At 47.3% G+C, this 14,332-nt stretch overlaps 1 protein-coding gene across 1 annotated transcript in view; it reads left to right on the forward strand.

Annotated features, from left to right (window-relative positions):
- Positions 1-1,678: 1,678 nt before the first annotated feature.
- Myo1e (myosin IE) overlaps positions 1,679-14,332 on the forward strand; it is a 197,219-nt gene continuing 184,565 nt past the window's right edge. The window contains exon 1 of the mRNA XM_048423271.3: positions 1,679-2,061. Within this exon, the coding sequence (XP_048279228.3) occupies positions 2,059-2,061 (3 nt within the window). The 5' untranslated portion in view covers positions 1,679-2,058. The remainder of the gene's footprint in view (positions 2,062-14,332) is intronic.

Below are 14,332 nucleotides of genomic sequence, written 5' to 3' on the forward strand. Positions count from 1 at the left end.
TCACTGGTCCGGAACTCATTGAGTAGGTTAGCCAGCTGGCCGGTGAACTGAAGACTTTTCTGCCTATTTCTTTTCCCCCAACATCTCAGGACATCTGGCTTTTTTTTTTTCACAGTGTCTTTAGGGATCTAACTAAGCTCCTCACACTGGCAAAGCAGCTGGGTCCTCCAACTCCAGGTAAGCCATCCCAACTATTGCTTGCTTTTATGCCAAACCATAAAACCAGCAAGGTCTGGAGTAGCTGTACATCTACTGTCTGGCTTATCTCCTGTGGAAGGAATTCGGTTATTTGTTGCCCTAACGGTGGGACTAGTTACAAAAATTCAAACAACATGACTGCCTTTCAAATTGGCATGAGATGGCTCAGCGGATAAAGGCGCTTGCTGCCAGGCCTGACCATCTGAGTTCGATCCCTGGGACCCACGTGGTAGGCGGAGAGAACAAACTCCCACAGCTCGTCTTAGGAATTCCACACAAGTTGTCCTCGGAACTTCACACTTGTTTAGAGGCATGTGTACACCCTTTATTTCATTTTAAGAATTGAAGTAATTCACAAACCATAAGATTCTTGTTTTAAAAACCTGTACAGCCCAGCAGATTTGGGTCTAGTCACAGGTTTACTGCCATCATCAGGACCTCCGGGGGATCCTCGGACCACCCGTCCCAAGACAAAGCTCCTTTGTTCCATTAGCAGTCACACACCCCACAAGAAGCAGGGATCTGCTACTCTCCCTCGGTAGCGTTCCCTACCTACCGCTGTCACACACAGGGAATTGTATTTTGTGAACTTTGGCCCTGACCTTTCACGTAATTTCCCAGGTCCTTCTCTCTTGCCGGGTGTATCAGAACGTCCTCCCTTTCCTGGCTTGGTCATAGTCAGAATTCCTGAGTATGGGCCACTTTAAACAAACAAACAACCAACAAACAGCCAACCCTTCCTAACCAAGATGATTTTTCACTATCGCAACTCTAGAGTCCTAGATTCACGGGAAGGGTGACGACTAAATCTCACGATTTTTTGTTCCCTGGAATTTTCAGGCTCTTCTTCCTGGGACACCCGAAGCGAGCGCAGTCCCAAGGTGGCCCTGCGAGCTTCCTTCCTCAGCTCCCCTGCACAAGACACCAGACTCCCTAATCCTGTTTAGGAATCCGCGTTCCCTTCTCTCCTAGGCTACCTGGTTTCCTGAAATCGGACACCGCAGAGGACAGAGCTCTCTCTATTCTTGTTTCCCAAGGAAATTAATTCAGGTATAAAGGACGGGTGGAGAAAATATTTTCGACTTTTCTTACAATTCAGAAAGGGAAAGAAATAGTATTTCCTTTGGGCTGCGGCCACGATTCTGATCTTTTATGCAGATAAAATATCACTTAAAAAAAAAACTAGGAAAATCATGCGACTTGGGAGCTAAGTCGATGCTAAGTATCCCTTAAAGGGAAGAGACACGTGAGCAGTTTTCTAGTCTCTCCTAGTGTTTTCAACCCCTCGCTTTGGGGGTGTTTCCCTGGGGACGGCTGGGACAGCAGAAGCGTGTTCCACAGGCTAGTGAGGCTGCCGGACTACAGGATCCACAGTCCTTTGGAAACTTGTAGTTCCACGCTTGTTGGTTACTTCGGCTTTCCTGGGGAGTGACGCTGAGAAAACAAACTCTGATTGGTCAGGCCTGGGCTGAATTCTCCATTTATGGACAGATTGCCCGGCCCGAGCCCAGGCTGAGCCAGAGAAGAGCTCGGTTTAAAGTGTTAGGAGAGAGAGGGTCCAGGCAAGGCAGCTGGACAAGCAGTTCCGCAGAGCGCATCGGGTGCATCTCTAGACAGCTGAGCATCGTCAGGTTCGAGTGTGCACCAGGTCGGCTAAGTCTTGCCTCACCTAGCGTCTCGGATCCCGCCTGGATGGAGTCCGATCTGGGTTTCCATTGGCTCTTGTGAGTGCTTGGGTTTCTGGAGCTTGTTTTTTTGGCGAAGGGAACCAACTTTTGAAGTTCGCCCAGGAGACCGCGTTCCAGCTCCAGTGCCCAGGCAGCCGGACCCGGAGGAGGCGCAACCGCGGCGGGAGTCACCATGGTAAGTTGTCCCAGGACGCCTGACCCTGGGATAGATAGGGCAGGAAGCCTCGGAGCGGGGCACCTACCTTGGGCACGCTGCCCAGGCCAGGGGGTGGAGAAGGTGGACGCGGGAGTATGCACTTCTGGAGCGCCGATTTCCTGCTGTTTGTTGTAAACCGGGTCTTGGCCGGGAAGAGGGACCGAGGCGGACAAGGAAAACTCTCTGAAGTGGCTTTCTGCGCCGGGAAAGTTTTGGTGGTGGTGTTGCTGCGGCTGCCAGCTGTCGGAAGCCAGGGTGTGAGCACATCTGTTTTCAACAACACAGCCATGGGACCGGGGACCTTTCTCTCCTTCAGAGAAGGTGGGGGGCATGTCCGTGTCCCTCGGGTCCCCTCCTTTGGGCGGGCACCAGCATGAGCTCCCTGGCAGGCTGATTCCGCAGCTGTCCCCCCTGGCATCGGGGAGGACCCGGCAGCCCCGCCTGCACTAGGTTATGGGCCGCGCGCTGCACAAAGGCAGGCGGGGGCGCCAGGTACCGCGGAGCACCTGGCGGTGGCCCGGGCTGCTGGGACCCTGTGACGATGGCGTACAGCTGCAGCCACGCTGGCCTGGAGCCCAGGCCCGTAGGGTCCCTGTATGGGGTAAACACCTCCTGCCGAGGGCCCCACCCGGTCCCCAGCTCGAGAGGACCGCCACTCTGCTTTACACGCCACAAGTCCCCAAGAGAGCGCCCCTGGTTTTGTTCTTTCCCGCTTGGCGTTTGGGGAGTGTAGGGCATGGACTGCCTCTCTCTCTAACTCATTTGAGATTTTTGTTGCTACACGGAGGAGTCCCTGACCCAGCCACTCTCCTCTCTCAGTCCCGATAACTTTAGCCACATCCCCTGGGCTTTGCTGTGGTGTAGTTTTACTTCAGAAGGACAAAAGCGTAGATTGTATTTTGGAGAGATTGCCAGTCCACCCGGACCAAAAGAAAAGGAAAAAAAAAAAACCAAAACAAAACCCACCTTCTTTATTTGACTTTAAAAGTTCTAAAACGCTTCAAAGTTTCCACACTTGCCTCTCGGTGGAAGAACTTGACCTGGCTTTGTTGTTGTTTACTGACTGTGAGGGTGAAGCTTGCCGAAAACGATGCCTAACATAGCGCTTGCTTGAGAAATCTGTATCCCAGATCCCCAGCGCCAATCACCAGCAGCACAGGCCGGGCAGAGCCCACACTCAGTCCATGTGCAGCCCCTGCCCCGGCGCTGTTTATTCAAAAGGATGACCGAAAACAAACGAAACCTTTAAAAGGCATCCTGGCCCCAAACTTTTACTTTTTACATAGTTCAAGATTATGTTACCTTTGCTCCCGAGAGAGACTACTTCATTTATAAATAGACTGCCTCCTTCAGTTTTGAGGTTTCAGAAGTCAGTCCACACTCACAGAGAGCACCCTGAGCTGCGGTTGGGTGGAGTTTCTCGGGCTGCTGACCACTTGAACTTGAGCAGTGTGATAATCCTGGTGCCTAAGAATTGCTATAATTACTTTCCACGGTTCAATATTTCTTTTAAAAAAAGATAAAGATCGATGTGCTTATGTCAAGGACTTAAAGAATCTTACTGAATTTAACTGTGTAAATGTTACCTTGGGAAAATGAGCTTTTCCTTGTTAAATCTCCCCCCCTTTTTTGCGGGTAGACCCACAATTAGTCTGTGTTACCTTTTCCAGCGACGTGGGAAAACGTCCTTGTAGTTGGAATAACTAGTTGGTCCATCGGATGTGGAGGTGTGTCTTAGAGTCCGTTTCATGCCTATGTAGACAGGGGATAGTCACCCCATCATGAACTCCCTGCCATCAACACAGATGGGCATGTTGTGGGCCACTTGGAGGCTATCTGTGTATCAGATATGGATGCCTGGGCCACAGTTCACTGCTCAGAAAAGGTGAAACCACTGGCCATTCTGAAATAGATGTGCCATGGACAGAACTGGGTGTGGAGAGTCATTTGGACAAAATTAAAGGAATTGTTTCTTCCATGACTTGAAAGTTTGAGTGGGTTTATGAGCTGTGTGAAGTTGCTTGAGACCATTGACCCACATCTCAGATAGTTAGGAGCCCAGTGACTTTACTTAGTGTTTATGTAAGGAGTCTTAAGCTGAATGGAACTTCTGTGTTCTCTGCATCTGTCTGGGCCTGCCCAGTTGAATCCCTCAGCTGCTTAGGACAGGAAGGGATGGGCCATTACCCTCGGTGGGTGTGACCAAGAATTAGCATAGAGCACAGGCCTTTGGCCAGGCCGCAGGAAGAACACCTGTACTGTGAACTCTTTCCGTGTGCTTGCGTGACGTCTACACTTGATTGGCAAGCTGATGGGATCTAGGATCATCCCAGAACAAGACCTCTGGGCGTGTCTGAGAGTTTCTAGCTTAGGTTACCAGAGTCTGGAAGACACATTCCTTGCTTGGTGGCACCATTCCCTGGGCTGGGGTCCCAGGCTGAATAAAAAGGACAATGGGAGCTGAGCACCAGCAGGTGTCTCTCTCTTTCCTGCTGCTGTTCAGTGTGACAGCTGTCTCTAGGGTCGCCGCCAAGCCTCTTCCACCTTGACTGAACTACATCCCTCCAACTGTCAGCTTAGACAAGCCCCTCTGCGAGTCACTTTTGTCAGGGAAATTTGTCACAATAAGAAAAGTAACTAATTGTGTGTGTGTGTGTGTGAGAGAGAGAGAGACAGACAGACAGAACGCTTTTCAGGGAGGTCTGGGAGCGAATTAGACTGTCTGTACATAAGGCCCGATGACTTACTCATTTGTGATAAGGGGTGAAAATTCACTTCAGATTCATGAATACAATGTATAATTGACTTCTCCCTCATGAATATTAACTATGGGACACTTGCTCATCTTGGGAAACCCAGACTGTTTTCGCCAGGCCATAGTTATCGTTACCCTTTTCAAGAGGTGAGGAAAAAAAGACCCCGTCTCCGTATATCATCAGAGTCTACAAATATTCTGTTGACTCTAACAGATAGCAGTGTGTGGCTAACACTTCCTTCGTGGACTCTGGTTTCACAGTCTGTGACAGGATAGTTCCGTGCTCTGGATGCGTGTGGTAGACTAACACCTATGTATATGAGTCCGCTTTCTGTTTTGACCCCAGGGCATGTGATTCATAGGGTTTGTGAACAAAATCTGCAGAGGTGACTGAGTAAAATCTCCCTTGGTGGAGCTGGAGAGATGGCTCAGCGGTTAAGAGCATTGCCTGCTCTTCCGAAGATCCTGAGTTCAATTCCCAGCAACCACATGGTGATTCACAACCATCTGTAATGAGGTCTGGTGTCCTCTTCTGGTCTTCAGGCATACACGCAGACAGAATATTGTATACATAATAAATAAATATTTTTTTAAAAATCTCTACGCTATATTCCCTTTTCTCTATTGTTTCTCATTCCTGGGTCACTAGCAGGGGTACCACACAAAAAGCACTGAGTTATTTATTTATTTGGGGGGGGGAATAAGTTTGATGGCAGAGGGAAGGTTAAGGAAAGCTGGTTCTGAATGCTTCTACCTTGGGGTGAGTGTGGTGGGCCAGCTTAGGGTTTCCCCTCTTGGAAGAGAAGCCCAGTTGGACACTGGATGGGCAGAGATGAGGCGTGGGAAGGTGAAGGCCATGCCGCCCCTGCCTCTGCTAAGGATTCCACTGGGAGGAACTCCAGTGACTCTGGAGGCCAAGACACAAGCTGGCTTCAGGAGAGTAAGGAAGGAACACATGTCCCATGCTTACACTGACCATATTGCCAGGCTATCTTGTTGTAGACAAGTAGCAATCTAGACCTCGTGCTGGCCCTACTGATGTCAGGGAAAGGCCAAGAGTGCTCATCTGTGGGTCATCCGCTAGCAGCTGCTACAAGCTCAATGTGGTGTCTGTGAACCACAGCTCTTCCTCCACCTCCTTGCTAGCTAGAAGGTCTGAACGGCAGCTCCATGCCCAGCAATGATGTCAGCGTTCAATATCCACACCTTCTACTGGGGCCTTGCTAGAGAAGGTGGTTGGTTGCCTGGTATTTTGTACCTGCAGAATCTGGTGAAAACCCGCTGTGCAGATGCTGATCGGAGCTGTCAGAACACGAGTGGAGATGGCGTGTGAGTGGCAAGGCTGCACTTTCGGCTTCTCTTGTCACCCTTCACCCTTCTGTTTCTGTGAAATGCCCCAGATCCCAATGCTGTGCGACAACCCTTACTCCTTGCCGCTTTCAAAGCACAGGAGCTTGAGGTGTATTTCAAGAGTTATCCTTGTGGCGAGCAAGCATGCATCTGTGGGCATTTTAGGAACCACAGATTCCTCTGTTCCCGGTGTGTCGTGAAGTCATGTGAGACTAAAGACCAAGCAGTGCTTCAAGTCTGCTGGTGAGAGAAGACTAGGATTCCACATGAGAAAGCTTTCATCAGCATCCCTGTTCAGATTTCAACACACGCACACACGCGCGCGCGCACACACACACACACACACACACACACACACACACACACGCCTGCCCGCAATCACACACACTCAGGGTCTCTGTAGCCTAGGCTGGCCTCCAGCTTACAGACTTCCTGTTTCAGCCTCCCAGCTGCTGCCATTGCAGTGGTTCTCAGCCTTCCTAACGCTGTGACCCTTTAATATAGTTCCTCATGTTGTGGTGACCTTCCCCAAACATAAAATTATTTTTTTAAATATTTATTTATTTATTTGTTATGTATACAATATTCTGTCTGTGTGTATGGCTGCAGGCCAGAAGAGGGCACCAGACCCCATTACAGATGGTTGTGAGCCACCATGTGGTTGCTGGGAATTGAACTCAGAACCTTTGGAAGAGCAGGCAATGCTCTTAACCTCTGAGCCATCTCTCCAGCCCCCCATAAAATTATTTTTGTTGCTACTTCATAACTGTAATTTGGCTACTGTTATGAATTGTAATGTAAATGGTTTTGGAGATAGAAGTTTATCAGAGGGGTCATTACCCACAGGTCAAGAACCATTATATTACAGACATGTGCCACACCTGGCTATAACATGCAGAAATATTTTGAAACCTCTAGACAACTGTAAGATACTCTGGACCTCACAGTGGATATGTGGGAACATTCAGTCATGCTTTTTCAGATTTGAATTTGAATAATTTATATAATGTATTTATTTATTATTATACAATATACATGTATAAATGTACAATATCAAATATTTATTAAAGGGTGTTTTGCATGCATGTATGTCTGTGTACCATGTACATGACCATGTTCGTACCTGGTGCCTGACGAGGCAGGCAGAGGGCATCAGAGGCTTTGGAACTGGAGTTACAGATGACTATAATCTGTGCCATGTGGATGCTGATAATCAAAACTGCATCTTCTGCAAGAACAACCAGTGGTCTTAACTGCTGAGCCTTCTCTCCAAATCCATTATTTGTGTGTGGGGGGGGCGCGCGCATGCACGTGCGTATATTTAACAAAGATGCAGCAACTTATATTTTTAGCATTATGTGATTACCTTTTTCTCAAAAGTATTTTTTTTCTTTTGTTTTGTTTTGTTTTTGTTTTTGTTTCCTAGGTAGGGTTCTACTATGTAGCTCTGGCTGTCCCTGTCATGGGATTTACTTTGTAGACCAGGCTGGCCTCGAACTCATAGAGATCTGCCTGCCTCTGCCTCCTTAATGCCGGGATTAAAGGTATGCACCACCACTGCTTGGCTTCTTTTATTTTCAGCTGATTGTTTTTGCAGTGCTGAGGATCCGCCCCATGTATACAGGGTGAGCACACTATCACCCAACCACATCCCCAGACCCTGATGTTTTCATTTCCCACTTTGCTTGAACATGACATTACAGAGCAAATAAGAGGTTAAAGGTTACATGCCAATGGTATTAAAAATAAACATCATAGCCCTTTAATAATAACAGGCAAATCATGTTCTGAATTTTGTACTTCAGAATTTATTTTGGCATAGCCAACAGCTTTTTGGTCATCCTACCAGAACTTTTTTAAGCATATTTTTTGACAGTTATATCAAGACAAGCAGAATTTACAGATTGTTTCCTAAAATAACAGCATTGGCTTTGACAAGTCAGGGGCTTCTCTCTGTATATCTCCATGGTCTTGGCCTTCACTTCTGAGGTCCCACCTTGAGAACAGTAGCATTGTCTTCATTCAAAGCCTTTTTGGATTTGGTTTTTGATTTTTCTCCTTATACTTATCTATTTTTGTGTATGCATGCATCTGTAGAGGTTGAAAGGCAGCTTGCCGGACTCAGTTCTTTCTTTCTATCCTGTGGGACTGGAAGTCAAACTCGGTTTTGGCAATAAGTGTCCTTCCCCACTGAGCACTTTTGAATGGACATTTGTGAGCTACAGAAGAAAGATCATTTTTAATAAAAACTTCCTTTCTGACCTAAAATACTAGTGGCCATCTGACTGCCCTCCTACTCACAGGGCTCTGTACCTGGTACCTCTCAGCTATCTCTATTCTATCTCTGAGGTGGGGACACCCGCCCTACTGTGAGTATGCAGGTCAGGGAGACAGGTGGGTCCCTCTCCCGAGGAATTAAGGATGAGAGCAGTGTGAAGGGAGTCCACGATCTCTCAGGTGGTTAGAATTTTGATGTGGATTAACATTTACTCATAGTACTGATCAGTCACACATCACTTTGTAGAGAGAAAAAACGTAGGGCGCTTTCTAAAACACCCAAAAAGAGTTTAAGATTTCTGTCTTAAACCTTTATGGGGTCTGGGTAGACGACTCAGTGGAAAAGGAGCTTGCCATACAGACATCAGGACCTGAGTTCAGCTCCCCAGCAGCCGTGTAAAAGCCTCCTATGGCAGCACTGGGGTTGGGAGGCAGGTTTTAGGGGCTGGCCAGTTTAGCTGAAACATGAAGCTCCAAAAATAAGGTGGAGTGACTAAGATATCCCTACATTCATTTCTGGCCTCTACATGTACCCACAAGACGCGCACACACACACACACGCACACAACAAAAACAAAGGACCCCACAGAGTTTTGGGCTGCGGATGCAGCTCAGTCAACAGAATGCTTGCCTGGCATGCACGGAGCCCTGCATTTGGTTCTCAGCACCGCATATACTTGTTGTGCTGGTACACGCCTATAATCCCAGAACTCAGGTGGTGGATGGAGGTGGCCGTGTGGTTCTGCAGGAGCCTCAGGAGTCTAAGGCTCATCTTGGGCTATGTAGGGAGTTTGAGACCAATCTGGAATACACAAAACTCTGTTTCAAAGAGCAAGGAGCAGGGTCGGGGGAGGAGAGTTGGCCATCCAGTTTAATGACTTCTGAAGGTTCTGGATTCTGGCTGAGCCGGTGGCAGAGTGCAGATTTTCTGATCTCAGTCTAAGAAGGGGATGGATTAGAATCTTATTTTCTCAACAGTCTAGACACGACCAAGATCGTTTTGTTTCTGAGCCCTTTCAAGAAGGTCCGCTTGAAGATGAAAGCTTGTTATTTTTGACTCATTGCCACTTAAACTGTAGAAGATTGTAAGAAATAAAGTCTGAAACATTCACCCGTAATACCATTGCCTTGCAACGCAGTAATTATTTTATGTCTTTGCGTTTCCTTCCAGTTTATTCCAACACACGCTGTTTTTATGCCATTGTAACTAAGAGGCAAATATATCACCCATGCTCTGTATTTTTTTCCCATTTATTTTATACATCCTTCACCTTGGTAGACATATTCATGGTCTTTGCTGGTGGAATAATACATCCATGTAGCCTGATAGCCAAATGTAAGTCATAACTGTAGAAAAATCTCCCCCATCAGTGTGTACACAGATAAATTGCCCTGGCACTCACTACAAGTGCCATTGGAATAGTCTTCCTGTGACTCTGGAGATAGGGAGCCCCCTTTTTGGTGTCCAGTTGGAACAGGCTTGGGGTATATGCTCTCATATCCCTAGGTTCTAACCTCCAAATGCGTGCTAACGATGGGAAAGCTCACCCCATGCCCCCAATCCTGCCATCATCTACAGGGTGGTGCAAGACAAGGCTTTCTGCTTCTCCTGCCAGTCTCAGCTGAGAGATGCCTTAAACATAGCTTTGGAGGGTGGTGGGGGGTGAGAGATTCAGAGTTGATGTAAGGTTTGGGGGCAGAATGGAGAGAAATTGAGTCCCTCAGTTGAAACTCTCACTTGATCCTGCAGGCCCTACAAGCAACGGAAGAGGACAGTGGCCTGTCTAGTCATGGCTGTCATTGGTGTCAAAGTCTCTTACCCTGACTGCCTGGTCCTGTGAACTTGTGACCCTTGATTCCTGTCATCGGGAAGGTCCTGGTCAGGGGACTCAGTTGAGGGTTGAGTTACTGCCACTCCCTCACTGTCTGAACAAGTACCTAGTTGGTTCCGGGATGCAGGGACAGGCATCTGGGAGCAGAGCCAGTCTCCCTCTGCATTTTGTGGCATCCCAGATGCCTTATTTCTGGGGTCCAGGCTCTGTCTGCTTTACTATGCTGGTGCCTGGTAGCTGGTACCTGTTGCTGGTGTTCCTTGGAGCCATTCATCTTCCTCTTAGTCTCTGGAGCCTGATGACAGCCGCATTGCCTTTGAGTCTGCATTTTTCCAGCAGGCTTTGTTCTGTAAGTCTCTCTAACAAAGCTGCCCCCTCCCTGTCTTCATGCTCCTGTTTCTGCCCCTGCTTTGAAGACAGACAGTCCATGAAGTTGCAGCAACAACAGCAAGCCTGAGTTCCTCCAGGTTCTTCCATGCTAGCTTGGGATCCTTGGTCCAGTTTTTCAGCTCATTCATGTGGTTCTTTGTGTCCTTTATTCTCCGTCTCTGAATCTTTCACTCCAAGAGCTTGCTTGCAAGTTCATGGCTTCCTGGTAACAGTCTGTTTCTTGGGGGTCTAGAATGTGATCTCTGTCAGGCAGCAGGTGCACTAGATGGTCTGTTCATTCTGCATCACATCTTTGAGGGTCCTAAGCTTCTTTCCTGACAGATGGGCTTTTCATGTGTCTTACGCCTCTTGTTGAAAGGGACCATCAATTACACCAGGTACTACCCCCCCTTTTTTTTTTTGGTCAGGGTTTCTCTGTGTTACCCTGGCTGTTCTATAGACCACTTTACCTCCTGTTCATTTCTAAAGTCCCAGAGAGCTAGCTGGTCCAGCTTGTTATTGATTCAGGTTTTCTAGCAATACTCCATACTTCCGGTAACGTCACTTCCTTCCGACTTTTAATTATCGACTGGAGCTTAAGGTTTGCCTTATTCACTGGTTACACCCTGTCTCATCAATTATGTTCTATGTCCTTTTGACTTCCCTCCCAGGCTGCAACCCTGGTATTGTCAAATACGGTTTCTGGAGCATGAAAGTGGGGGGTTATCTAGATGGGGAGAAATTCAGGCGGCAGGCACCCTCAGGAGACCGGCAGCAGTATTAAAATGGCCACAGCAGACATGGCTGGTAGTCATATGTGCCTTACTCCTTTTCTGACTCACCAAATATGTCTTAAGTGTCTGCCCTATGTGCTGCGCTCTGGGGAGACCCACAGGACTCATACCGCCGTGATATTTCATTTGCTTTGTACTTAAAAAGAGGGAGGACACAAATGTGATTAAATAGCATGAATTTTAGGCAGCATGTTCATAGGTTATTTCTTTACTCTTCTGTGTGTTTTAACATCTTTTTCCAATTAAGCAAAAAATGCATATAAACACATACATACAATTCTTTGTATAACTTTAGGAGCTGCAGAAAGCTGTGAAACCCACACAAAATCATCGCTAGAGTTGTAGCAAATGTTGTTTTTGAGGTGACCATTAAGGTGAGTGGTCAGTTCTGGACTTCCATTAGGTTATTTTGATTACTCGACAGAGGTGACATCAAGAGTGAGTCCCCACCGAGTGTCGTATAAAGAGCCACCCAGGGCACACACACCATGTTGCTCAGGCCTCTAACTTATCATCCATCCCATAGCCGTCTTTCTCTGCTCCAGAGTGTGTGGATGTGTTCACCCCAGACACTGTGGTTAATAAACTTGAATTATTTCTCGTGATTTTGTGTATTAGCTGGTCAGTTTCCCATCCAGGCTTTTCTGATTTGTGTGGTCAGCTGTGGCTTGGCTGGGGATGCGTGGTCCAGGACGGGCTTGCTCACTTCCTTGGTAGTTGGCTCTCTTCCAGCCGTGACGGTGGTGATGTCACAATAGATTGGTCTTGTTTATGTAGTAGTGGTGATACCACAGCATCACCAAGAACAGCAAGAAGTGTAAGTGCTGATACATAAACTTTTCTAAATTTTGTTCACACTGTATTTACTATCGTCCTGCCTGGCGGAAGCAAGTCATGTGTCTACGCCAAGACGCGATGGGAGAATGGACTACCCAAGGGCTGAGCTATAGTTCCTCCACCGCCACCATCATTCCTTAATTGACTGAATAATGTGGGGCAGGAGTAATCGTGAAAGCTGCGCCTGTTGAGCTTCTGTGTGGTGTGACAGATACCTCAGCGTTGCTCCCCACACAGGCTCTGGTGATTTTTCCAGGGCAGGAAGACAATTAGAGACCTCTCAGTCTCCTTCCAAAATTGCTTCTTTGTTATTGAAAAGAAAAGGTCAAAGTGATAGTTAACGAAATGGAAAGGTATTTTCTCTAGACTGAAGGGAACTCTGTGAAAGTAACAAGCAGGTAACTTGAGCCCAAACTTAGAGGAGTCTGAGTCACGCCAAGCCAGACAGGCCTTTTGCACTAAAGAATGGAACTCATTGCTCTTCCAACGTGGAGACAAGACTTCTTGCTGCCTGCCTGATGCTGCCTTCCTAGCCAGCACTGAGCTGTCCATGTGGAGAAAAATATTCCTCACTCAGACAAAAATACATATTTTCCTTGGCTGGAAAACATGTCTCCGGACTATAGGATGATTCTCAAAATAACGTGTGTCACTTCCACGTCACGTGAGCCGCAGAGTGAGCCATCTGCAGGCCCCTGCACGACACACCAAGTATGTAGCATTGCTTGGTTTTTGTTCAGAGGACTTAAAAAAACCATTAGTCTACAAATCTCTCTGTAGTTTCTCCCCTTCCCTCTCCCTCCTTTTCTCTGTCCTCCTCTCTTCTCTCTCCCTTTATTTTTTTTTTCTTTAAATACTTTTTGAGACAGAGTCTCACACTGTAGCCCAGGCTGGCCTCCAACTCTCAGACCCCGCCCCCTTCCCCTGCATGCCAGGATTACTAGGATTGTAGGCATGTGCTTCACCACACCCTGGTCTTTTATTTAGAACGACACCCGTGGAAAGAAAACTAGCTTATGATAACTCCTGGCCCATCTTTCTCAGCTCTCACCTTCCCCTGCCTTATTTTAAAGCCAGATCCTAGATAGCATAACATTTCATCCACAAATGCTTATTCTATTGCGTTTTAAACCAAGGAAGACTTGGCACCTGGTGTTCCTTGGGCGGGAAGAAGGGGTGTGCCCCAGACAACCAAAGCTGGTCGCTTTCCTTTAACTTATAACAGGGGAGCTCTTGTTTTATAGAATTGTTTGTGTAGACATCTCTGGTCACTAAGGGGACTTTCCACAGTGTGGCCCAGTGTCCCTCACAGGGCGTCTGGCAGCAATACCTTGGCACCATGGTGTATAGGACAGGGTGTCTCCCTAACCCTCCAGTCTCATCTCCACCCAGGCCCTGCATTTAGGTGTAAATGGTAGGGAGAAAGTTTGTAGTTCTTAACTTCTTCATCCATCCTCATCTGTATCAGCGCCAGCTGTGCAAAGAATGCCTAATTCTATGAGTGATCAGATGACCTTAAGTATAGAATGTCAGATTAGAAATGTATTGGAGATACCAACACAGTGTGGGACCATGGCTTCAATGGTAAGAGTGAGGACCTGAGTTCAAATCCCTAGGACCCAAGTCAAAAGTCAGGTGTGACCACATGTGTGCCTGTAACCCCAGCACTGTGTGTCTGTATGGTGGGGATAGATCCCCAGAGCTCCCTGGATACCAGGCTAGCTCCAAATCCAGCAAGAGGCTTTATCAATTAGCCTATAGATCAGTTATTATAGATCAATAACTCTATCAATTAGGCAGTGATAGAGCAGGATACCTGATTCTTCCTCTGTCCATGTGCATTACACACACACACACACACACACACACACACAAAGTGAAAGAGAACTATCTAGAAACTATGAGAGAGGCATCTATGAAATCTATGTTCATATTTACATTTTTTTCCCAGAAAGAAGATCCATAAATTTTCAAAATGGCCTTTGCCACCCCCCCCCAAGTAACCCCTTGATGCCCAGATAATTTTAAGTGGCCTG

Source organism: Myodes glareolus, chromosome 4 (assembly GCF_982192425.1).
Source record: "Myodes glareolus chromosome 4, mMyoGla1.1, whole genome shotgun sequence".
NCBI lineage: Eukaryota > Metazoa > Chordata > Mammalia > Rodentia > Cricetidae > Myodes > Myodes glareolus.